Here is a 27,990-nt window from a genome sequence, read left to right on the forward strand (position 1 = left end):
TAAACTGAAAATGGATTTTTAGAGCATTGAAAGATGTGGAGCAGTAATTGAGGCCTCTTTAACATTTGAGAGGCTCAAGTAAGGATTATAACTTATTTGAATGCAGAGATTGTTAAAGTTAATATTTTAATGCATTATGTAAGTTTGATATTTTGATATAAAATATATTTTAAAATATAAAAAGACTATTCAAATAGAATTAAGTTATTATTATTATTTTTTTTTACTTTTAAAATCATACATTTTCTTATAATTGCAACCAAATTCAGCAACATCAATCTTAAAATTTATTACAGTCATTTATTTTCCTTTTAATTTTTTAAAAGGAATTTTTAAATTTATAAATATGACATAAATAAACCAACAGATACTTTGTTAAAAATATCTTTGAATAGCGAAAGAGCTAGCAAATCTATTAAAACACTTATTATACAATTAAGATAAAAAGTTTTAATAGAAAAGCGTGTTTCATTAATGTAATAAAAATCATGCTTGATTAATGAAAGTCACATATGTTCATTAAATTTCAAAATAAAATTCTACTGTTATAACAGATAATTCATTTGGAATACAGTAACTTTTAGACATATTCACTAAATAATAACTTTTTAAAAAGAATTTTAAAGCTGTGATTTATAGAAGATTTTAAGTTGATAATTTATATTCTTTGTGTAAATTAAGGAAGAATTTATTAATATCTTGAAAATAACATTATCTAATTATTTTTCTAAGTCTCTAAAGGGAAGTGAATATTTCCAAAGCTCTTAAACAATTTTAAAATATTTGCTTTACATTATAAAAGTTTATACTTCGAAATAATACTTTAAAAACTTTTTAAATATCATTTTAAATTCTAATTACAGTATAAGGCATTTATTATAAAAATATTTGATAAAATGCTACACTGGTTTAATACATTTATATTAAAAACTTCATAGTTTATAGTAAGGTTTACTATAGTATAACCTTAAAGTGATACTTATGTAATGCTTACAGTGAGTAGCATTAAAATTTGATATTAAACAGTAGGCCTGTAGCATATAGAAGTGTTAGTTTATAAAAGTAAGCTTTAGTAATCATTTGGTAATATACAGCTTACAGTAATGAATAAATTTTACAGCCTATAATAATTTTTTAAATACTGTAGCCTTAAAATTTGATTATAAAACAATATAAAATAGCATTAAAATGCTAATTTCTTAATTTGAAACAATGTAGTATATAGTAAGACTTCCTTATAATCTAATTATTCATTTACTTCTGCAAAAGTTTCTAAAACAACAAAAAATTAATGAATTAAAATTTCTTAAAATTGTTTCATAAATATTAAATAAAAAATGATAATTTAATTAAACTAATTGATTAAAATTCATTGTTGTCCTCCATAAAACATATTAGAAACAATTATCGGAATTTAATGTTTTGAGAAATATTCAAATTTACATTTAAAACAATAATTAACTCAAATTTCTCAAAAATTATTACCAATTATTATTGTTAATTACATACTTGAGATTTGTAAGTTTAATGGCAAAGTTACAAACTCCACATTTTATAAAAGTTTCAAGTATCTAAATTATAATTACTCATTAATTAAATTATTAATTATATTATATATAATTAAAAACCTTTAAAGATTCTCTCAAGTGAATGAATCTTAATGAAATGTGTGTTAGTGAAATGTAACTTCATAAATTCCTAAAGCAATTGTTACCGTAGGCAGTTTTCCCTATTCAGGACCTCCCTATTAATTATGCGTAGGTCAATAGGATGAAATTATGCTACAGAAACATTCTTCTAAGAAACGAAGAAGAAGGAAGAAAAAAGAGAAAGTATAGCAAAATATTTTCTTTTCATTTATATTTTTGGAAGCATCTTAAGGTTGTTTAAAAGAGAAAGTATTTTTGGGTGGAAACAGAAGTTGAAACTGGAATTGTAAATATTCCATATACAGTATTTACAATTCTATTTTTATATATTTTTCGTGCTTTATTCATTTTCTTTGTTAAATAAATTAATTTAAAATATTTAAACGAATTTATTATCATAATTCAGGACTAAGTCAACATAAACAAGTTATAACCTACGATTTTTTTCTCTTAAATTTTTATTATTTTTTGAGAAAAGTAGAATAGTTTTAGTTTGCAACTTATATTGTAGGTTAGGTAAAATTTATAAATTCAAAAATTGATTTTTGTGTTTAAGTTACTTAAAATAAATAAGAAATTTTAAAAGATATTTTATTTTAAAATTTAAATTCTTTAAAATCTAATATATAGTTAATATGGAAGCAAATGCATTAGCATAAATTAAGAGCCGTTTACTCAAATCTTAATGGCTAGAATTTAATTTAGACTAGGAATTGTAATTTTCATGGTAAGTCTATATAAGGAACGTTTCAAAGTTCTGCGAAATAACAGTATATTTGATGTTGGTCCCTTATGAATACTTTTCGATAATCATCTTTACGATAAATAAATATTATTCGAAGATTTCCAGATGGTGAAACATTTCTGAAAGAATTAAATGATGCATAATGCATTACACAACATTTAACTTAATTCGCTAACATATTTTTTTTTACGTAGTAAAAAATAACTCTGATATTTTTTGAATAATGTTTAAATATAAAAATAAATAAATGTAAGTTTTATTTATAAATTTTTGATATTTTTAAATATATAAAATTTATTTTTATTAGATTTTAAATTATACTTCAACTGAAATATTAATTAAAATGTTCCCCTTTAGACATTACGAGGAAGAAACTGAAACACATTACAACAATTTTATCAGGCGTTAATCTCTTTGTAAGATGATAATTCGATATTATAAACATAATATCTTTGTATGAAAGATTATTTTAAAAAATTCAAGGTTAATTAATAAATCCTTCAACAATTATGAGTTTTTATATAACACATATTGAGTAGAATTTAGTATAATTTTTCAAGTGCGTTTTTCATAAGCGTATCTTATTACACAAAGCTGTTGATTCAAATATATTTTTGTTAATTTTATTTTCAATAAATTAGATAAAACATTATTATCATCTATATTCTATCATAATATAATAAAATATAACTTATAAAACATGACATACGGCTGCAAAAACATATCTGAGATATGTTTATCTTATTTTGATAGTAGTAATGTGGCAGAGCTACTTTCTTTGTCAATGAAAGTATTATAAGGTGTTTACAAAGGCGCAATCTTTGATAAAATTTAAGAATTTGATAACATTATATTCGGTAATTAAAGATATGTGGAGCCATACAAATATGTATGGATTAATTTTCATATTGATTTAAATTTCACTTTTATTTTGATGTCTAACAGTCGTTCTTTGTTCACGTTTGAAGTGTTTTCTACGTGATACAATATTGTAAACGTCTGAAAATGTCAAAGTAAGAAAATAAAATAGATAAAGCGGATTTATAAATTTATAATTTACAGGATGGCAAGAAAGTCAGTTAACTGTGTTTTATTTTGATCCAGATTTCTGAAAAATAATTTGTAAAAGTATATCGAAAAGTTGTAATTTCTGCAACTAGAAGGTTTGTTCTGAATAATTTTTGTAAAATTTCTGAATAATAAAGTATTTAAGTAAGACAGCAATTTAATCTTTACAATGGCAAGATTTTTGGGACACTCCTGTTTATTATATATAATATATAGTCAAATTATTAAAATAAATAACAAATTTAAAATTTACTGTAATTAAAAATCGACGTAATGAAATTATTAATTAATAATATTACCATCATTCAAATTTTTAAATGCTAATTTTTCATTTGATTATTTTAAATAAATTACTTCATTATTAAAAAAAAATATTCAATGAGAAAGCAGCACTGATTTAAAAAAAATAAAATATTATTCAATTTAATTAAAATTTATTATTGTTATAAAATTTTAATAATATAATTGTAAATTTTCTTATTTAATTCAATTAATTTGATTTATTTCAATTGAATAAATTCATTGAATTGAATTAATACTGATTAAAATAAATTCATATTTATGAATTCTGAATTTCTTTTTTAAAAAAATATATTAAAAAAATTGATTTAAATGATAGTCTTTCTGGTTGAATGACATTGAAACTGAATGCCTTTCACGCCTTCTACTTATTTAGAGAACGAGGTAGAGATAATGGAAATGCTTTTCCCCCGCTCTGCTGTGAGTGCAGACTTATTTAGATCAGGAAAGAGGAGGGAATTGGAATGAGTCACAGCAGAAAGTAAAAGCAAAAGCAATAGATATATTTAATGTATATAAAAAAAACTTTATCATTAAATTTTAATTTTAACAATGTTAACTTAGCTATAAAATCAAATTATAATTTAATATAAATGGAAATTTTAATAATAAAAACCATACAAACCGAATTAGCTGATATATTAATAAATTTTATGGTTTCTATGCTACTGAATTGAAGTTATTTAAAAAAAACACCTTTTATGAAAATGTATCTATTTATCATCATCACCATCATTATTTTTTAAAATGAATCGTGAAAGATGAACCCAAATGTTTTGGGTGTTGCAAAAGTCAGTTAACCATTTTAAAGACTGAATTGATATTTTATTCACATACATTATTAATTACAAACTACAATAAACATTCAAAATGTGATACTGTTCAATGAATGAACCATAATGTTTTACGACATTTTCATAAATCGCTAGCTTTTTTGCAAAAATTTACTGAATTACTTGCAAAACACATGGTCAAGTGACTTTTGGGCCACTCGTATTTTAAAAATTAAATCCTATTTTTATTTTTTATAGAATTATCAAATTTAAAGAATAATTTNATATATTTTTATGGCTTTCAAAGGGATGGAGGCCCAAAATTTATAACCCGCTCCCCCATCATCTCACTTCTCTGTGGATGTGATCAGTAGTAAAATATATAAAACTGATCGATTTAAATTATACTGCATTTAAAAAATTAAATAATTTAATAAATATAACTACTCTTAACGATTATATGATTAATATAATTAACGAACGAATAACATTTTTAAAATAAAAATGTCAGTTTTAAATTTAAATCATTGAATAATAGAGAATAAAGTCTTTTAAAGATGAATTATTGGCCATTCAGCGTTAAATTTCGTTAAGTAGATTTAAAATTGTCTAGAATTGAAGTACGAAAAATGAATAAAAATCCATGGGAAGCTACTGCTCTTGCTTTTTTTAACTCAACAATGCGACGCATGACTCTATTGTCATTTCATTCATACCCTGAGGATTTCAAGCGTGATTCACCCCCAAAGGTAACATTGGTGACTAAGTAGCTCATAGATGACGTCATTTTTGTCAGATGGGAAGCAAAGCCATAATCTGCGTCGTAAAGAAAAGAAGAAAAAAAAAATCATTCTTTTCATCAAAAGCATAAAAAAAATAGTTTAAAATTTTTATAAATAAAAATNAATTTTTATCATTAAATTTTCAAATTTTCTGCTGTTATTTTTTTTTACAAATTTTTAAAATAAGGAAAATTTATATTAAATATAATAATTTCAGAGTTTATTTTGCTGTTTCTGTCACCTCTTTGCATCTGCTCTACAGGGACTCGCAGGAAATATGAGAAATTAATAGAAACAGTTTGCGAAACAGATGTATAAACTAATGCAAGCTTTTTATATGAAGTTTAAATAATATAGATGTTTTTCACGTTTAAATAGGTCAATATTTGTCATATTTTAACATGTTCTACTATGAATACATTATAAAATTTTAACGTATTGAATTCAATAGAAAGTAAACTAGTTTTTCTTCAAAATTAAATTAAGCTATTTGTGTAAATAACGTTGTATTTGCTGATATAGTTGCTTGAATTTTGATTATTTTCTTTTATTTTCTAAAGAATTAAGAATGATTCCACACGATATGAAGCTGAAAAGTAAGTTTAAAAATTAATATTCCTTGATTAAAAAAATAATATTGGATATTAATTATTTGTGTAAAAATCTAAAAAAATATTTTAAAAATGTATTTGAAATATTAATATATAATTTTTATATTTTATTAAAAATTAAATTAATAAATATTCTGATTTTTTAAAAATAGATAGAAGGCTGAACATAAAATAGGATGTACTGTACAAGTACAGTACGTGCTAAAAAATAATAATTTCAGAAAGACATATTTTTATTGTTTACAAAATATATTGTATTTGGAATAGTACAGAAATAATTTTGTACGCAATGTAAACTATTTAAAACAGCGTAACAAAAATACGCTTTAAAAAATTTCTTCATTTAAAGACAAAAGCAAAAACTGAGGATTATAAAAAGATGTAAGACGTCAACAATATATTTTCTTTAAAAAAGTTGAATGTGCCACGTGAACTTTATGTTCTATCTTATATTTTACCCTGATGACTCTTGTAATATGTCCATGAAAAACTTTGCATATCATTGTCTAGGTAGGGAAGCATTTGAATTATGTCATGTTTTTATCCTTAGAAATTCGGCTGTGAACGTCAAGAGGTGGAAGTTCCTTTGTTTTAATTTTATGAATAGTTATCTCCTTCTTCAAAACAATCGTAATCTCTCAGTCTATCAGTCAATTTACAGTTTTTAATTTTTACATGATCAGAATTTTCCTCACTGATCTGAATCCACAGGGCTTTATATAACTTAAGTTTACTAGTGTTGATGTTTGAGTTAATTTCTACCTTAAGATCAAAGTCGTGTTTGTTCAGAACAGTAATTTGATACTGATGAACATTACTAACATAAACAATCATTTCGATTAAATCTATAATATTATAAAATTATTTTTTACAATTAATTTCAAATAATAGCAGGTATATTATGTTAACATCAAGCTGAGGTATTATGTAAGATCCTTTAAACATGTTACAGGAGATTAATAAGCATTTAAAGAAATATCAATGCCAGGTGTTTTTTTAGTATTATTCCGGTAATTATGTAGATGTAAAATGTGATTTTTATTTTTAAATTAATTTCAAATATGCAATAAGTTGATATATTTAATTTTTACTTTTTTTCTTAAGTTTCTTTAGCATATTTATCATTTAACTTTATCTTTAATGTTAAAATACAGTATAATCTTCATTGTAGAAGATAGAAATATTTGCTATTAATATTTAATGTTCTAAATTCGCCAAACTCATAAAATAAATAATTAAAAATCCTAAATCAAATTACAAAAATCATATATTTTGCTACTATTTATAAAATATTTATAATAACTTAAAAATTTCAGATAAGTAATTCTAATTTATTTACAAATAATTTGTAAAATTAATTAATAAATGTTTAAGAATTATTAATTAATTATATTATATTAACAAATAAGATTAAAAATTCTGTAAAATAGAAGAAATACTCCAAAAAGTAAGAATTCGTAGATAATTTGACATTTTTCACATATATAAGAAACATAACAATATTACTTGGTGGAATTAATCTTTATTTTGAAGCTCTTTTATACCTGAATATTCTTTTGTGTGTGTTACCGCCAAAATAACGATTTTTAAAACAAGTTTTACATATTGAGGTGGACAAGAACCTCAAAATGGTCAACTCCGTGTATTTGTTGTGTTCCTAAGGTGTGTGACAAAAGAAAAATTATGAAGATGCTCTTTTATTATTTCTTTTGCAGCGCTATTTTAAAATTTTAATCATAGTTCTTTTATTTTAGTTTTCTTTTATTTAGTTGTATATTCGTCCTGGATTTTTATCAATCATCCATCACCGTTTCATAACGCTCAACTCTTGTCAACAATACCTTTGGAGTATATCCACTTTCCCTCTCTTTTTAACTACTGAGTTACAATAAAATAAAGAAATTGTGTATATTTATGTATAAACGTTCACATAAGTAGAAAAATACATAAAAGAAGACACTTGTATTTATCTGCTCACGACGGACACAAGGAAAACCTCTCGTTTGAGACTAACGAAGACAGTTGCTCTTCTACAGCCACTCTTATGAAACATTGTACGCACGAGCACTGATAATCAAGCGATAATTTTATGATACGTGTTACGTCATGAAGTCGCAACTCTAAAAAATCGAGAAACTTTGTACCTGTTTAAGAAGTTATTTTGAAGGGATGCATTTCGAGATCTGTCTGGGCTCTTTCATAAAATTCACAAGTTATAAGGTACAGTACAACACTTAGCCTATAATGTACAAGTTTTACAAGAACTCGTTATATTTAGGGTAAGTTGGCGAATGGAATCGCATCGGTGTGTGCACATTTGATCGCATTTCAGTAGCGGATCCAGTGGAATTTAGAGTAAAAGAGTGAAAGTATATAAACAAGGCCGTCTTTCGGTATGAATAACTTCTCCGAAAAATTAATGATAGTGAGCTGCTTGTTACTAGAAATAGATGCTGTGAATTATAAAATATAGTTTTGCATACTTCAATCACTTTTACGATATAACTTGTAAAATTTTTATCCGATTTAAGGAAGGACAAGTGCGCCGTTTGTCTCCTCTGCGGACGCCCGTGGTTGTGACTATCTCCATGGGCTTTCAAAAGGCACAGGTATCGGACGGTCGGTGCCCCTTTCCGGCTTTCAATAGTCTTGAATGCAATGGGACTTTCAGATCTCACTGCTGTCAGTATCACAAATCTACAAAACACGAAATTTTAACCATAATAATCATTAAAAATCATGAAAAAATAGATCAAATTCGAATTGACGTGTCATATTTTCGTATCGTTATGGCGGTACGAAAATCCCACCTGAGACTGGTTTGCCATAATGAAGAAATCAACAAGATTGAAACTTATTACAAATTTGAACGAATAAAATATTGCAAACAGATAATTGTGAGGGTAACTGCTGATACCATTTATCAGTAAATCTTATGTAAGATTTTATGGAACACGTGATATTGATGAGTAATAGAGACTCAGTATCGTAGAACTACTGATATAAGCTGTCGATAATCATTCTCTACATCTGTAACGAAAAAGTTAGGAGGAGCCGCGATAAGTATATTGCAAATGATAGTTTTCTTTTGAGGATATTTATATTGGAAATTATTTTATACTTAAAAGGTAAATATATTTTAACTTGACTTATTCCGAAACCGTGTCTTCTTTTAATTATTCTTTACAACTGAGTGCATAGGTAAACACTGGGCACCTCTTTACTAAATGTCTTATTCCTGATATTCCTAAATAAAGAGTGATGTTAAAGATGACCAGTGTCTACCTATGCACCCAGTTGTAAAGAATATATTTTAACTATTNTTTTTTTTTACAAATTTTTAAAATAAGGAAAATTTATATTAAATATAATAATTTCAGAGTTTATTTTGCTGTTTCTGTCACCTCTTTGCATCTGCTCTACAGGGACTCGCAGGAAATATGAGAAATTAATAGAAACAGTTTGCGAAACAGATGTATAAACTAATGCAAGCTTTTTATATGAAGTTTAAATAATATAGATGTTTTTCACGTTTAAATAGGTCAATATTTGTCATATTTTAACATGTTCTACTATGAATACATTATAAAATTTTAACGTATTGAATTCAATAGAAAGTAAACTAGTTTTTCTTCAAAATTAAATTAAGCTATTTGTGTAAATAACGTTGTATTTGCTGATATAGTTGCTTGAATTTTGATTATTTTCTTTTATTTTCTAAAGAATTAAGAATGATTCCACACGATATGAAGCTGAAAAGTAAGTTTAAAAATTAATATTCCTTGATTAAAAAAATAATATTGGATATTAATTATTTGTGTAAAAATCTAAAAAAATATTTTAAAAATGTATTTGAAATATTAATATATAATTTTTATATTTTATTAAAAATTAAATTAATAAATATTCTGATTTTTTAAAAATAGATAGAAGGCTGAACATAAAATAGGATGTACTGTACAAGTACAGTACGTGCTAAAAAATAATAATTTCAGAAAGACATATTTTTATTGTTTACAAAATATATTGTATTTGGAATAGTACAGAAATAATTTTGTACGCAATGTAAACTATTTAAAACAGCGTAACAAAAATACGCTTTAAAAAATTTCTTCATTTAAAGACAAAAGCAAAAACTGAGGATTATAAAAAGATGTAAGACGTCAACAATATATTTTCTTTAAAAAAGTTGAATGTGCCACGTGAACTTTATGTTCTATCTTATATTTTACCCTGATGACTCTTGTAAAATATGTCCATGAAAAACTTTGCATATCATTGTCTAGGTAGGGAAGCATTTGAATTATGTCATGTTTTTATCCTTAGAAATTCGGCTGTGAACGTCAAGAGGTGGAAGTTCCTTTGTTTTAATTTTATGAATAGTTATCTCCTTCTTCAAAACAATCGTAATCTCTCAGTCTATCAGTCAATTTACAGTTTTTAATTTTTACATGATCAGAATTTTCCTCACTGATCTGAATCCACAGGGCTTTATATAACTTAAGTTTACTAGTGTTGATGTTTGAGTTAATTTCTACCTTAAGATCAAAGTCGTGTTTGTTCAGAACAGTAATTTGATACTGATGAACATTACTAACATAAACAATCATTTCGATTAAATCTATAATATTATAAAATTATTTTTTACAATTAATTTCAAATAATAGCAGGTATATTATGTTAACATCAAGCTGAGGTAATCGGTACTCAGCTGGCAGCTCTGGGCACATTCAGCTTTATTTAAGAAAATACACGCATGACTTACAATCGAGGCTATCTATGAGAAATGCTGAGAATTAAATTAAAAGCTGTAGCATTTTCTCCCATTTTATTGACATTGGCACTGAAACTTAGCCTACATTATTTTTCAGCAAATAAATAAATAAATAAAATAAATTTTTATGTCAATAAATTTTAATTACAAAGTTATACAAGTTGTATAGCTTCTTCTTTGAAAATTTATTCAGGTTTTCTCTAAAGTCTTGACTTGAACTTTGCTTTATTATGTGAGATATTCCAAATAAATTTCGTATTTGAATAAATTTCTCACAGTCTTTCAGTAGGCCTATGTGTAAGATTGAAAAGTCGCTGGAGTCACACCAATAACAATTTTTATTTAAAAGATTTATATATTTATTTCCAATGAATAATGGACTTTTATTTAAGCGTAATTGAATTATTGATCTTTTAACATTTATTCCCAATGGGTAGTTTATACAGTATATGGTTTTAATGAAGGAATTTTTAGTATTTTTGGATGCCATGAGTGATACTTGGATCGATATAAGCTATTTTGATCTTTATTAATTAATTAATACTTTGTGATATTGCAGTATCTAGTAATAAAATAAATCCGCATTTCCAATCGTGAATATTATTCCCAAAGAAAAGGGTACTTACACCGAATGTTTGTAGAATTTTGTTTAACTTTATTTGCCATAGTAGATTAATTTCGTGTCTTCTACTTTTCTTTAACATTTCTTGATGTAAAAAAGTTATATTTTCGTCACTTTTAAATTTTATTCGATAGTAAAATTTTATTATGCGTTTGGAAAGAACCAGAGTCGATTTGTTTCATGTCGAATAGCATAACCAGGCAGGTTCTCTCTAGTTGATATAATCTTCGAAGAAAGTAAACATGAAAGCATTCCAGGCCAAATAAGAAATTGATCCTGCATAATATATAATTGAATTTATTAGAGAATTATATAATCTCATATGTAAACATATATTAGAGATTTTTAATCTTGAACATAGAAATAGAAAATTATCAATTGTTGCTTTCACTTTGTTATTTAATCTGATAACGTGTGATTTAAAATTACTGTTCGATTCAAAGGTCACTCCTAAATAATCGATTTGAGTAATTGAACGGATAAACTTTCTATATACAATTTAGTTTCTTTTTCTGAGATTTGATTATTATTTTTTAAAAATCATTATCTTTGTTTCATTCGGGTTAATTGATGGATGCAACGATTTAAAAAAAAATAAATTAAGTTGATTAATTTTTCTTTCTTTACAGGGAAATTTTTGTCGGTGCGATAATAACTAAGTCATCTGCAAATAATATATAATGAAAAGGTCTATTTGCAATTTCGATGCCATCTGTAGAGTTTGTAAAGAATTAGTCAATCCCAGTCAAATAAAAATTAAACAGGTCCATGGGAAAGCGGATCGCCTTATAGAATTTCATACTTTAAATGAAGGAGATATGTTCTTTCTTTGAATGATACTAGTACTGTATTATAGTCTGAAAACAACTTAAATTAAGCATTGTATAGGAAACTTTTCTCCTGCTCCTTTTTTTCTCAAATTTTGAATCAAAAGTGGTATCAAAAGCTTTTTCAAAATCTCTGAATGCTGTAAATACAGGGTAGTTATAATTAAAGTTGCCCTACTCAGACCTGTATAGAGTCCGTTCTCGTTGACGTATTTTGATGAAACTTGGTATATACGTTATATGGACCACCAAATGCAAAAAAAATAATTAGTTCAAATTTCTACCACTAGGTGAAAAAATGGCGCATGAAGAAATTTCTACCACTAGGTGAAATTGGAAACACGCAAAAGGTTTTTATTCACGACATTTGTTCAATGTGTAATCTATTTGCGTCAATCACATGTTCAAATCGCCTTACAGTGTGTTCAACAGTAGCCCAATAGGTTTGTTAAGAAATTGCAGTAATATGGAGTGTTATGCTTGCTTTCAATTCAGGCAGAGTTCGTATGCCTCTTCTATAGACACGATCTTAGATATCACCACAACCATACGGATTCTGCCTGAATTGAAAGCAAGCATAACAGGCCATATTGCTGCAATTTCTCAAGAAACCTATTGGGCTACTGTTGAACACGCTGTGAGGCGATTTGGACATGTGATTGACGCAAATGGATTACACATTGAACAAATGTCGTGAATAAAAACCTTTTGCGTGTTTCCATTTTGTGTTTCTTATTCTTCATGCGCTATTTTTTCACCTAGTGGTAGAAATTTGAACTAATCATTTTTTTTTGCATTTTTCTTTTCCCCATGGTCCATATAACGTATATACCAAGTTTCATCAAAATACGTCAACGAGAACGGACTCTATACAGGTCTGAGTAGGGCAACTTTAATTATAACTACCCTGTAGTTTCTTACGTTTTTTCTACAAGTTGTAGCAGCAAAAATATCGCAGATTCTGTATTTCTGTTTCTTACAAATGCGTATTGAAATTTGGATTTTAAGTCCATTTTACTGGTCCATTGTTGAAATTCTTTTGCTAAAATTTCCGTAAAACATTTTTTTAAGGTAGATAGAAGAGCTATTGGTCGGTAATTATTAGGAAGAAGTTTATCTCCCCGTTTGAAAACTTCTTTTAGTTTGTTTGTCCTGTCTGGTGGGATATAGGCAACAGCCACAATCATTAATTCATTTTTTAAATTAGTAAAATTAGGTTTAGTCATTTCGATTAATAACATTATAAGGTTATCAGTCTTTTTTATTTGAAGAATTTTACATAAATTTTTTTTTAATAATAAGCATATTCCTCCACTAGGCCGGCTTGGTCCAGTTGTTGTTCTAGCAAGAGTATTTTCTATGAAGTAGTCTTTGAATAGATTTAATTTATAAAACTGTACGTGAGTAATCCATGTTTCTATTATTCCAATGATCAACTGTTTCAAGTTTAAGCTGAAATAGGTCGTTTGATAAAATTTTATTCTTTAATCCCTGGCAATTCCAGTTTATCACTGCTAACATTTGATTATTCGTTGTATTTATTGTAAGACCGATTCTTTGCAATTTATCGGACTTAAGTAGTGTAATTCTGTATTGAATTGATAAAAATTTTTCGCATTTACTAATTGTTTAGTCCCTATACAGTATGTTATTTTATATTGACCTAATACCAAAATATCATTATCAAATTTAACCTGACGATTTTGTTTTAGAAGGGAAGATTATTTCGTCTTGTTCGAGAACCCTTTGTGAAATCAGCTGAGATTTGCAGACGTATTTTGACATTTACCGAGTAATTTTTTTTTGTTTTCGTTTGATGAAAGAGGTGAAAAAAGATTGCGAATTTGGTTGTTCCTTAACGATAATTTTATAACAGAGTTTTTTGTATTAATTAATTGAAATATGTCTAGGATATCTTCTAAAAGTTCTGAATCTAGATTCAGAATGTGTTTCGTAAAATTTCATATATCTTGTTTAAAAATATTTTTCGAACTAGGATATGTATATAAAATTACATTATCTAGATTAAAATTATTAATTAAAAAATCCATTTTGAAGTGCACAAGTTCCTCTTCCATTTTTAATTCCTGAATTTGTAATTCCATGTTTTGTATTTTTTCTTCTGTCTTATGAAATTGACCTTTAAATTCTCGAATATGTTTTATTCATGTTTAGTTACTGATTATATGCGATTATGTGTATGAAATAAAATAATATGTGCGATATATATTATTTTCCCTATTAATAATATGCGATATATATATACTGGAGATCAAGTAGGCTTCATTTTCAAGCTTGATAAAGCGTTACACAACTAAAATATTTAATAAAAAGTTGAAGGATAAATATATTTTGTTGATCAAAACGGAAAAGTTTTGCGAAACATGCCAAATATATTTTAATAATGAAAGATATTCTATTAGTGTACTGAAACTAAATTAGTATGAATGTACGGTACGTATTAATATGAAAGCAACAATACAACTACAGGATGAATAGTTTTATGATAAAAAATCGTAAACATTTATTTCTACAAACTTACAAATATATAGTATACTACTACTTTATATATATATATATATATATATAATNATGTGAAATAAAAAAATTTTTAAACTTACTTATTTTCTTATGTAATTCCAGTTTAAAGATAAATTCCACGTTAAATCTATCTTAATCTTCCTTAAATTAGATTCTATCTTAGGCAAACTTCTTAAATTTATTGAAAAAATACTTATAATAGTTTTTGAATTATTTAAAATTAAATTAATATTATGCATGAAAAAGACATTACATACATATAAAAATGTTGCATATATTTTTTATGGCAAAATTTTATATTATAAAAAACATATTGGCTATAAATGTAAATTATTATTATTAAGCATCTCTAAATAAATACAAAATATCTCGTATTTTGTATTTGTTATCCCGTATACTTACAATATAAGTATACGGGATAACAAAATTACGATAAAATACAATTTTTTTTTTTAAAAATAAACTAAAATATTAGATATTGTAAGTATGCTATATAATATTTATCTATTGTGGGTTAACAGTATATCTAGGCCATGTACCGTACAGTATTACTAGTGTTGAACGAGGGTGGTGTTATTTGTGAGAGTGTTTTAACGAGGTATGGCATATACAGATTGAACCTCCTTAATCCGACAACCTTAGGATCTGGCCATTGCCGGACTATAGAAAATGTCGAATTACAAAAATTGATCTTTAAAACTGCTATGGAAATTACCTACGTAACCACATGCTTATTACACACATATATTACAGTATTATCGAAGATAGAACCAAGCTTTAGGAATTAATACAACCATTAATGCTTCCAAGCAAGGTTTTCATCGTTTCATATAATATAAAACCTAAAATCAAAAATACTTGTATTTTAGATTACTTCAGGGTTAGAAAGTTCTTCATGGTCAGCAGTGTCTTCAAGGTAGGCCTATACAGGATCATTAAGGCCTAGGCTTATCTGATACAGTGCGTGTACGTCAAAGACAGAAGAAGTGCAGTAAAGTGGATTTTCTACGTTAGAATGAGTCATTAATGACCTCCTTCAACCACTGTTGCAATGTAGCTTGCTTTTGATACTTTGGCTTTCCCTTAATTTTATTTGAATCAAATAGACTAAATAGACATAAAGAATCTACAAACCAGCGGCGACAAATTCAAAACGTGCCGGACAACAGAATGCCGGATTAAAGAGGTTCAACCTGTATATAGATTTATATATTATTTTAAAATATGTTTTTATAACGTTAATAATTTATTAATAAATGTTTACATTTCCAATAAAAACAACAACGTAAATACAAAGTAATCCAGGAAATTTCTTAACTAAATAACATTCTTATTTATAAATGGGAATTTTATATAATATTTTGTAATTTCAATACTCCAAAAGAGATTTTTAAAAATATGTCAGTATGATGCTATTACTAGAGGAAAGATTTTAGAAAACTCAAACTATGATCCAATCTTATCGCGTTTTTACATTTAAAATAAAAGACGTGAAATAAATAAAAATATTTTTTATTTGTGTTTTAGAATGAATTAATATAAATTTAAATTTCAAATGATTCCAGGCGGATGCAGTAAAATATTAATGGTTGATAAATACAGAATATCCCCGGTATAAGTCTACTATAAATTATGAATATTTATAAGTAGGCTATTTCTGTATGAATAAAAATGTTTATAGTTTGCGTAATATGAGAAATAATGGCACAGTTATTTAAATTGCATGGTCCATATAACTTTTATTCAAATTGAATTATTAATTAATGATATTCAGTACCATCATATCCTCACAACTTTACCACCCGTTAATGTTTAATGCAATAAATCTCTAACCGTTACATAAGAATTTTATTATTGTACATATAGTATAATTACACTAGTATGTGTTGAATTTATTAAGGTTTTATTTCAATTAAGCCGGAAAAAGGAACTCCGTTATCCTTAGCAGGCATCGAATGTTGCCAAAAATGAGGGAGGATATTTATTTAATACACATTCTCCGGTTGGAGGATTTTTCAGATAAGATTATTTTACGTGATAAATGGATTTCTTTTTTATTTCCAAATTGATAAAGTTATTATTTAATTAATTAATTATGATATGTATATTTTAAAAAGGCGTACTCTTGTAAAAAAAAACTCTTTCGAAAATACTAAACACGTAATTTATACCCAAATGTAAATATAGGTTATTTTTTTCAAATAAAAGTGAGGAATATTGATTAATTTTATATTCCAAATATTTATTTTTGCTGTTAAATAATACAATATATTTCTAATAATAAGTTATTTTAATTGGAAATTTTTAAACTGTATTTTAAAATTTGGAAGTACACGGTACTGTTAAATTAATGTGTAACTTCTGAAAATTTCTTCTTACTTTAATTATAATAATTTATTCTTCATTACAATATTTGGTTAAAAAATTAAATAAACTATTTTATGCATAAATAGAAATATATTAAATTATTTTTTAACTTGAAAAAGTAATGTATTGATATAATTTACATATAGACAAGTGTAAACTAAATCGACTAGCAAATTTTATTAATTTTAGATAAATATAAATTTAATAAAAATAAATTTTAGATATATTGAGATATCAGATATCAGATGCACTATATAATTATTATGTACTACTTTAAGCTTGTCTCTATTTTCTAAAAATATTCCAGCAACGAGTTGGTTAACTTTCCCGGCAACGTTTAAAAAATGCGTGTCTGGCGCCATCTGTTATGATATTTATTGAAATCATATTATTAATATATTTAATGATATTTATTTAAAAACTTTCTATATTTTTAATTATTATAAAATGGCAAAACTTAATTTTGAGGGTAGAAATAAGTTTTATAAAAAAATTGTAAATGCTAATAACGAGTAAAACTGTCATTAAGTTTGACCCTACTGGAGACACACACGACCCCCTATATCTGCCTACCCCCTTGATCTTTCATCACCAAAATTTAATAGCAAAAATTCCTCCTAATACACAAATTTCCCTGCAAAATTTCAGAAATTTTCAACAAAAAGCATAAGAGTTATTAAGCATCAAAGAGAGTAAACAAAATCGTGCTCCACACCTACGAACCATCCATACATATAGAAAAATCTCCGATTTTTTTTTCATTTCTCGACGTTTCAAGGTCCTCTGAGTCTAAAAATGTAAACATTTTTTTGGGGGAATATTTCCCTCTGATATGTACTGTATATCAAAGCCGGAAAAATAAAAATAGACTATAATAAACTCGATTATCCGCCATAAATGGAAAAAATGCCATTCCTGTTAGAAAAATCTGGTTAGTCCGGTACCGTTGAAATCATGTACCTAGTAAACGGAATAGGTAAATTATCAAAGAAACGTGAAGAGAATAACCTACCGTAATTACAATAAACTGGCCGAGCGATCAAGGTTGCAATCTATTCTTCTGGAAGACCCTTCGATCGAATCTGGATGGGTCAAAAAATTCTTGGAAATTTTTCGGACCCGTATGCCAAGCCCCGTCCCACACCACCCTCCGATCCGTTGTAGATCTGATGCACATAATGGGCTTGCTAAAAGATGTTATCTTAGTGCCCACAGGGCGGAAAGAGTTGAAAAAAAAATGGACACTTCAGCAAAGTGTATCTTCTCTTTTTTCTTCATTTGTAGCTTACAAAAATGTTCATATTATGAATAAGAATGCTTTTAATCAGGGCTGTGGAGTCGGAGTCGTGGAGTTTTGGTGTTTTAGTCGGAGTCGTCAAAAATCCGCCGACTCCGACTCCTTTTTACTTACCAACTTGTTATGTATATAAAACGGAAAAGTATTGGAATCGTGTCAAATTTGACCCTCCAAGTTTTTTTTTGCAAATCTACACGTTTGAAGACCTCCCGAACCCCTCAAAAAAGTCAATAAAGGGGAAAAATTCGCGCGCGTGAGTGTGTTGGCGTCTAATTTGTTCAATTTCTTTATTTTCTGTTCTGAGATATTAAACAATATTTCAGAAAGTTTAAGAAACGAAATGTGGCACTGTAGCTTACGTATAAAGGGGCATTAATACTATTAAATTTTGGTTCTTAATTAAAGGTCGACAGGGTGAAGACATAAAAGTGGTCGTGTCATATCTCTTAATGAATATTTTACTCGTTATTAGCGTTCAAAATTTAAAAAAATAAAATAAAATTCGTTTCTATCCTCAAAGTAAGCTTTTTTTGCCATTTTATAATAGTAATGTTTAGTAAAACCCGTTAAGATGTTCTCGCCTAAGACTTTAAAATGTTTATGGGGACATGATTTAGTTCAACCACTTTGACACTTAATAACTAACTCCTGTGTTAAACCTTCCGACTCCGATTCTGACCACTCTGACCACAGAAATTATTAGGCTTCAAACAGGGTGAACGAAATCATGCCCACCACACACATATAGAAATAACCAAGTCTAACATCCACACATATAGAAAAAACCTCGAATCTTTTGCATATCTCGAAATTTCAAGGTGTCCTGAGTCCAAAAATGTAAAAATTTGGGAGGTCATTTTTTGACCGAGCGCTACACTTTTCCTCTGTTATATATAACAGCCAGAAAAGTAAAAATTATCGAATAAATATATTACTTAGAGAAGTCTTTTAGCTTTGGAATAAAAAGTTTCTACGCTCTATCTTTATTAGAACTTTATTTATTGAATCTTTTATTCTGAGGTCACGTGATGACATCAGAATTTCCGGGTCTCTTTCGGTAACAAGTTCGCCCTTAGTCGGAGTCGGAGTCGGTAGATTTTTACGCGACTCCACAGCCCTGCTTTTAATAAACTTTTTATATTTCTTATAGCATTTTTTAAATAAACTTTTATAGGCAATATCTTTTTTGTTGAGTTATAATTTTATAAATTTTGCTCCTTTATGAATGCGTTTGGTTTAAAACAAATTTCAAAGTTTAATCTGTTTGTTTTAAAAAGTCGTTGCCCTCAATCATTTGACTACTCTCTTGTTATAATGTCAGAATGTTACATTAATATCAAATCAGCCTAGATTCATTAATAAATGACCCTTTAGTCGTTGTCAACGACTCGTTGACATAAAATTCTTGAGTACCAGGACTGGGCATCGGGTTAGTACTATATTTCGGTTTTATTGAATTACTGCAATGTGACAAATGGACGATCTTCTTAGGGAAATGCCTCCCGGTAGATCTTTTATGGGGAAACTGGTTCCTATTAAAATACAAATGTGAAGAAAACCCGGAAACTTCACGTGGCCAGCCTGTTGGCGAGGCGCGAACCCACAACCAAATACCAGTGTTCAGTGGTTTTATCCACTCGGCCATTGGTGGGCATCGGATTAGTGATCTTGGGGTTAGAAGTGAGTGTAAAGGCTACTTTTTCAAGAATGCAAGTCGGATTTCCTTCCACACGACCCCTCCTGGAGTCCGCCTGTCCACCCAGCACCCTTTTAGCAAGCCCAGGCCCACAATGGGGCGGCCGGGTGATGAGAGATAGCACCCGACATATCCGAACGGACCACCCTCCGAAAAATTCCTGGGGATTATTCGACCCGTCTGGATGCGATCCCGGGTGCCCAGAGCGGTAGGCTGCCACCTTGACCGCTCGGTCATCTGACTGTCTCTAGTCCAGGGTGGCGAACTTATGGTACGCGTGCCCAAAGTGGCACGTCGGAAAAATCATCTGGCACGTAACATATCATACGATTTCGGTTTATCATCTGATCATTTTTTTTAATTAGCTTTTTTACATTTACTCTAATTGAAGCATTTTCATTTTATTTATTTAAATAAAATGAAAATGAAAAATAAATAAATAAAAACATAGTTATTTGAAGTCTTTTTGGCACATATAAACATTTTAAACGATAAGTACACTTATTATATGGCACGCGGATTTAAAAAGATTTGCCATTCCTCGTCTAGTCTAACAAACTAACAGTAAGAAGTTCCGAAGGAACACTTCCAGAACTCTTGGAACTGGATTTAGCACCTTTATCTGTAATATCTATCATCTATATCTATACTATACAGTATCTACTATAGTCTATATCTATATGTATACCCAGAGCCGGCCCTACCATAGGGCGAAAAGAGCAGCCGCTCCAGGCGCTAAGTCCTAGGGGGCGCCTCAGTGGTAAAGAAAATTAAAGGGTATAAATTTGGGGACAACCAAGGGCAGTGGCGTAGTGAGGGGGTGCATCAAGCACCGGGCGCCACTCGCAGAGGGGCGCCCAAATGGTCTCCAAGACAAACTATATGTGTTCTGGAGGGGGCGCCAATAAAGTGTCGTGCCCCGAGCGCCAGTTATGTTCGCTACACTACTGACCAAGGGGGCGCCATAATAGGATCTCGCTCCATCCTAAAACTTGCCTCGGGCCGGCACTGTGTATACCTATACTCTATACTTTACTATATAAAGAGACAATGTATTTTTCGTTTGTGACCACTAACTGTGAAAACTACTGAACCAATCGTTACCATACTTCAACTGTAGCATCTTTATAATTCCTGGAATGTTTACCATTAATCAAACCTACAGATTTTTTATTAATTAAATAAAACTGCAACGGATTTTTGTCTGTCTATTTCTCTCTCTCTCTCTTCACTAGATGGCGACACACGCTGTCTATAAGAAAGTCTATTATTGAAGTTTACTATTATATTTGAAGAACTGACATTAAATTATAATTAGTTAATTAGCAAAATCTTTGAGGAATTAAAAAAGTGACGTCATCACGCTAGATGGCCGTATGTGTATAGTACTTATGGCGGGTTTTCGAATCGTTTCTGCAGGTAATTGTACAAAATATTCGCAATAGTTATTGGTGAATATTTTTGAGATTGATTAATAAATAATTCCGAGAGCTGCAACAGCACGAATAGGAAGAAACAGTTCATAATTGTAGACGACGTGAATCTACATTTCTACAGCAAAGACTGGAAGGGCAACGAATTCGTTCGGCTCAGAATCGAATGCGTGTAGCGAGGAATTTTTTAGGTTTTACATTAATATAACTTATTCAGAAGTTTTATGATTTTATTTTTTTATATTTTGCAAAACTCTACTGCAATACTACACATTGATCACTCAAAAATAATTAATGAACAATTAGTTCAAATTTTCTAAGTTCTATATGTACTGTATATAAGAGCGGGCAGGCCGCGACGGGGATGCTAGTATCATATAAATTAGAATGTGAATTAAAATCTTAACTATTTACCAAAATAAATATTCAACTATTCTTTACTTTATAATAATAATAATGTAATCTTTACGGATCTTGCTATATAAAATTTTATTTATTTTATTTTTTTAATATAATAATATTGTACAAAGTAGATGGCAGTGTAATCGCTAAGTTATTAGAAATGGCGAACAAAATGAAATGCGTGAGTTTCGTATGTTTATAATTGTCAGATGGAGTCGACGATGATAGAATGACTGGCTCTGAATGTAAATGCATCAGCGAAATTCAGGAAACGGTACAGTGTGAAAATAACCAGAAAATGTTGATGGAGAATTGTGAATCAACCAGTCCATTATATTTACGTGTATTTTCTGCACTGTTGTATGGATTTTCATCATTTCTAATCATTGTCATCAATAAAATAGTTTTAACTACATATAAGTAAGTTAAGTTTAATCTTTTAAACAAAAGTTTTCTTTAAAACAATATTTAAATTTGGTTGTTTTTATAGATTCCCTTCCGTTCATGCTTTAGGGATTGGTCAGGTAAGTTTTTAATGTCTAATTCGGTATATAACATTCATTATGTTCTGATTTAATTTCAAGCATACTAAAAATGCATATACTAATACTATGCATACTATACATTAGAAATTAATGTTTAAATTTTATCTACATGCACTGTCATGGCTGTGGTTGCGACTGTTTGTGCTCCCGACTGACTCCTCCTGGAGGGGAGCCGCCGGCAGGCTGCCGAGTGTATAACGTCACTAGTTACTGATACATGTGTTCAAGAATTACCATGAATCAATAACAAGTGACATTATACACACAGTGGCCTGCCGGCGGCTCCCCTCCGGGAGGAGTCAGTTGTGAGCAAAAACAGTTGCAACCTCAGCCATGACGGTGCACGTAAGTAAAATTTGACCAAATTAATATTTCAAAGTCATGTATTATTCATAAAAGATCTTCCAAAAAGGACTCTAGTATTTCAATTATACATATGTCACAATGGCCATCTGTAATCAATGCTTTTTTGTAATATGCATCATACATAACCTTTGACAATTTTGTTCATGGTTACATATACATGATAAGAATGTATTCTTATTGTAAAACTTATTACCAAAATGAGTGTGCCTTAAAAAATATTAAAGATTACGTGATGTGTTCAGCATACATGATCCCAACAGAGCTCACAATTTGTAATCTAATCTCACCAGATTTGAAGAGACTGGGGCAGTTTTTAATTGTCTGATATCTGGTAAGCTGAGGAGTGGCAGAACAAATGAAAACATCAATGCAATGCATAAAAATGTTAATTGGAATTCAAGAATGTCAATTTTGCATTGTTCACAACTGTTTGGCAGATTTGGTTGCCATATGACTTGCGACGGTATTACTTCATTATGTGAGAACCGAGGGGGGTCAACCAGTGAGCTCAGGCCCTTCTTACCAGCTTTGCGTCGGGATGGCTTAAGTTGTAAATGAGTGGGAGGATTAGTGAGTTGTGATAAGGTGTTGGCAATACCGAGTAATCAACCATTTAAAACAGATAGAACAAGTTTAATATTAAAATAAAGTAATTACAATTAGAAGAACAAAACAGAGCCACAATGGATAAAGTGTACTGCTTGTTTAAGACAACCAATGATAAATTTTTGTATCAAAGAAAGATTTTCAGCTTTTCTGCAGCCTAATTGGCTTTGCTATATATATTATAGGACAAATACAACTATGTTCAAAATTTGAAACATAGTTGTATTTATCCTGATGGCCTGATGAAAAACTATCAAGGACAGTGAAAAGTTTATGATAGAGGTTGAATTCTAGTCTAACAAGTCATACAGGTGAACACATCACTGTTCAATAGTTGAGTACCATATACAACACAGGCCAAATTGATAACAATATTTGATGTAACCATATGGGGCATGCTTACATGTATGGACTATACCAGCAGACTGTCACTATCGAATCCTCTCTTAACCAATGTTCATTGGTGTAAAAAAGACTGACTTGATGCAAAGAGCATGCAAGTTGGATGTTAGAAGACTGGAAGAGGATGTGCCAGGTGTTTCATATTTTTTACTCCATTTTATGGATGGTCATATATATATTTAGTGTCAACATGAGCCTCTTGATTCATTACATATGACATCAACAGTATAGATTAGTGAAGACAGTTGTATGGTGTTATTTGTGTTTAGTTGGTAGGAACTTGGACCCCTGATTTACATAGAACAGAATATGAATTGTCTTTGCTATTGTCAATTGCTTGCTGACTTTTTACATCCTGTTATGTTACACTTTGCAATTGTGTCTTCCAAGATGACAGTGTGTCAATACATCAAATCCTTGTTGTAAAGGAATGATTTGAGAGAGACAGTTCTGACTTTCAGAATATCAATTATCCTCTGAACTTCCAAATGGCAATTTTATAGAGCACTTGTGGGACATTACAGAAAACCACACCAAGCATCTGGATACACCAATCACCTTTATACCTGCATTGCAGGTTGCACTATACATAGCTTGGTTTGTCATATCTCCCAAATGCTTCAGACATTTTGTTGAATCAGTGCCATGTCAGAATTTTGCTGTACTGAAGGCAAAAGAAAAAGATTTAAGACTTACTAGATAGGTGATCATAATTCAGATATCATTTACAGTAGATCCCCCTATAAGACGGTAGATACGTTCCGTTCTTTATGAATCAATTTTGTAGGAATCATAGTTTACGGACTACGGCTGTTTGAAAGGTTTTCTTTCATAAAATTAATCGATTCTAGACTAATTCGACTCAACATTTCCAAAATACGTATATTTTTTTGAAAATAATCCGTATAAACTACGTTATAAACAAAAAATTGTAGGATTGCTTACCGAGTGTGTACCGTTCGACTACGCCCGTTGCTAAAGCTTGGTTTCGTCGCGGAACAGCGCATCAAACCGCGGCCGCGATTTCTGATATTATTTTTCTGCGAAAACTTCGTTGACCTTTGGAGACATCCTTAATATAAATAATTTTTATGGCCGTTAAATAAGAAATGTTTCTTTCACAAGAAATGTATAAAATTACAGTACTGGACAGACGATAGGTCGCCTAACTCGCCGTAGCGTGACGCTAGACGGCGAAAAATATATATTTAATTATAATAAAGTTACAATAAATTAAGTTAATATATAATTATATATACAGTACCTAATTTATATATAATTAATATATAATTATATGTACAGTACCTAATTTATATATAATTATATGAACAGACGATACTAAACTCAATTTATCCGCCTAAACGTCCGTAGCGTGGCGCTACGGACGGCGGGAAAGTAGTTCGGCTGCCCGATGACGTTTTACGTATTATAGGAGTTATTTTTACCGTTGTTTACGGATACTGCCACAATTTTTATAGGAATCATAACTATAGGAAACGGTTTTATAGGGGGATCTACTGTAGTGTATTTCATATTCAGTAAGAGTCTACATTTTTTCTTCTAATTTTAAAAGTATTGTGTGTAAAATAACACATTTCAGTATTAATTAAAATAGCAATTTTTAAGAAATAATAATTTATTTTTATTTTCTATTAAGAAATAATCATTTATAGAAGTAATCATTGTCACATTTGAATTATTCTGATACACTGTTTATAAATACCATAAATCATATGACTTGTCTCCCTTAATAATGTATGAAAAAAAAACAAAACAGTAAAGAAACAGAATTAATTAAAATGCTAACACGGGCCAAATTAGCCCATCTAATGTGCTATACATCATTTTTTACTTTCAATAATTAAAATGCACTTATATGATATAAAATAGGATTGTGATTATTTCTTAAATGGGTATTAAATTGAATGAGGAATGCAAATTTCATAGCAATATAACAACTTGCTGTTACAGTTATTGTTAGCCCACCAGTGACCAACTGGATAACATCCCTAAATAATAGTAGTTGGTGATGGGTTTATGACTCATAAATGAGCAGACCAGTGTCTAACACTTAAATAGAGGATAGTTTTTCCATAGAAAATTCTCCTGGGAGACACCTCCCTATGGTAGATCACTTCTGTGTTGCATTGCCTTATCCTATCAATCCACTCCAATCTCCTCAGTTGTCCTTCTTTCAATCAGTAAAAGTTGTTGACTTTTCTTTCTTTCATTTTTGACTTTCTGCTCTGTGAGCATTAAGAGGATCTTTCTAATTATATCCATCATGAGTTCATTCAGGCCCACAATGGTGACAACTGGATGGTAAAGATGGGACATACTCAAGACAGACCACTCACACACTGAATCAATAGGTATAGTTTCAGTGTCTTCATGGAATTTAAATTAAGTTTATACTTGCATGAAATGTGCATGCTCAATGCATTTTGAATATTCAAATATAACTGCTAGAGCTGCTACTCAATTTAATCTATGTCTTATTCCAGTATATAGAAATGTTCCAACTGATTGGATCTTCAGCACAGTTTTGCTACTTCAAAAAACTGGACTAAGCTGACCCAAGCAGAAGAATTTGACCAGATTGGAGTTGAAGCAGTTTGCATTGGCATACATAGGACTTACCTTCAGTCATTTGTCATTGGCTAATATTGGTCATTAATTATCTATTTGCTCATGGCTTTTTACTTGCTAAATCTGCTTATGTGCAATAAAAATTTTTTAAAATTTTATGAATAACAAAATGCAAAATATATATAGCTGCACACTTCAGAAGGGCCATAGAAAAACTTCAGTTGGGCAGAATGTTGGACAATGACAGTACTAGAGGAATAACTTAATTTAATTTTTAGCAGAAATTTTTTAATCTAGCAAAATTACAGTAAACAAATGCTTTTGTAATGATTAAAAATTTAGTTAGTACTGATGACAGAAACTATATCAAAGTCTTTGGGAAGATTATTATTAAATTATTGAATTAATACGTTATTTATAAGAAAAAACATGCACATACTTCTGAATTTCTCTAATAAATTACTAGATTCCAAAATAACTATTTGAAACATTCTGTTATATGTATCAATTTTTATAACTTTTTAAATAATTGTAATGCTTTTTTTAATTGTTTTTTTTTGTATTAAATACTTGTTAGAAATGATATTAAACAATATAAAAACTGATGCTTAATTTTTGTTTTCACAGATGATCGCAACCATTGTTGTATTATATTTAGGCAGGAGTTTACGTATTGTGAGTTTTCCATCCTTGTCATTTGACATACCAAATAAAGTAAGTTTGAAATTTATATTTGTAACAATTTTGTTATTATTAATGAAAATAAAAAATAAATGTGTCCAGTTTTTAACATATTGATGATTTCTTTCTAATATTAATTAATTTGTCAATTTTATTCTACATTAATTTAATACAGGTTTAATTTGTAGGTTTAAATTAAATGTAAGAATATAACTGTTATAGTATAGACCCAGAGTGGCCAAGCTCCTTGATAGTCCGAGCCATTTTTCAAAATTGAAATTTTTCGCGAGCCGCAATTAAATACGTATTAAAAAGGTATGCAAAAATTCCAGATTACAAATTATATTCGTAGCAAGAGTGATACAAATTGTTTCCTCCAGAGCATAATGTCAACTGTCCGTTGCAATGACAGTTTACAAATTCAAAGTCAGTCTGGAATAGGTCGATAACGGACGATTACGCCACTGTTTATGTTCGTTCGCACAGTTTTCGATGAGTCATATCATTCTTAACTTGGACGGAAATGAAATTTGTTACAACGTTGCACTTAGTCTTTCATATTTGTTGTTAGTAATTTAAAAGACATTTTGAAATACATACGGAACGATAATAATTTTTTAAAATATAATAACACAAAAATGAAAAGGGAACTTGGGTACATTTATTGAGAGCCACAAATAATCCTTCAAAGAGCCGCATGTGGCTCGCAAGCCGCAGGTTGGCCACCCCTGGTATAGACATTAGTTTATAATAATTGATGATGGGTAAATGATTATGAGAATCAATTAAATGATTTTTATAATCAAATTTTAAATAACTCACTCAATTAGCTTTTTGTTTTAGAGCTTGTGATAGGATAACTGTCTGTAAGTGTAATTATGATAATTTTTGTAATTTATTGAATTTCTAAGTTG

The 27,990-nt window shown here is 28.9% G+C and overlaps 1 protein-coding gene across 6 annotated transcripts in view; it reads left to right on the top strand.

Moving 5' to 3' along the window:
- The first annotated feature begins 5,877 nt into the window (after positions 1-5,877).
- The window catches only part of LOC111612848 (UDP-N-acetylglucosamine/UDP-glucose/GDP-mannose transporter-like), a 50,658-nt gene continuing 28,545 nt past the window's right edge, over positions 5,878-27,990 (top strand). Inside the window, exons 1-5 of one of the 6 annotated variants that reach the window (XM_023354134.1) lie at positions 6,903-6,938; positions 9,652-9,687; positions 22,097-22,307; positions 22,378-22,411; positions 27,023-27,109. In XM_023354134.1, the coding sequence (XP_023209902.1) occupies positions 9,660-9,687; positions 22,097-22,307; positions 22,378-22,411; positions 27,023-27,109 (360 nt within the window). In that variant the 5' untranslated portion in view covers positions 6,903-6,938; positions 9,652-9,659. Of the gene's footprint in view, positions 5,914-6,902; positions 6,939-8,556; positions 9,057-9,359; positions 9,470-9,651; positions 9,688-21,436; positions 21,472-21,622; positions 21,677-22,096; positions 22,308-22,377; positions 22,412-27,022; positions 27,110-27,990 lie in introns of those variants that run through there. The other 5 variants (XM_023354118.1, XM_023354127.1, XM_023354149.1 and 2 more) reach the window with 5 other exon arrangements.

The sequence above is a fragment of the Centruroides sculpturatus genome, unplaced genomic scaffold, assembly GCF_000671375.1.
Source record: "Centruroides sculpturatus isolate CEXI.00-Female unplaced genomic scaffold, Cexi_2.0 scaffold112, whole genome shotgun sequence".
NCBI lineage: Eukaryota > Metazoa > Arthropoda > Arachnida > Scorpiones > Buthidae > Centruroides > Centruroides sculpturatus.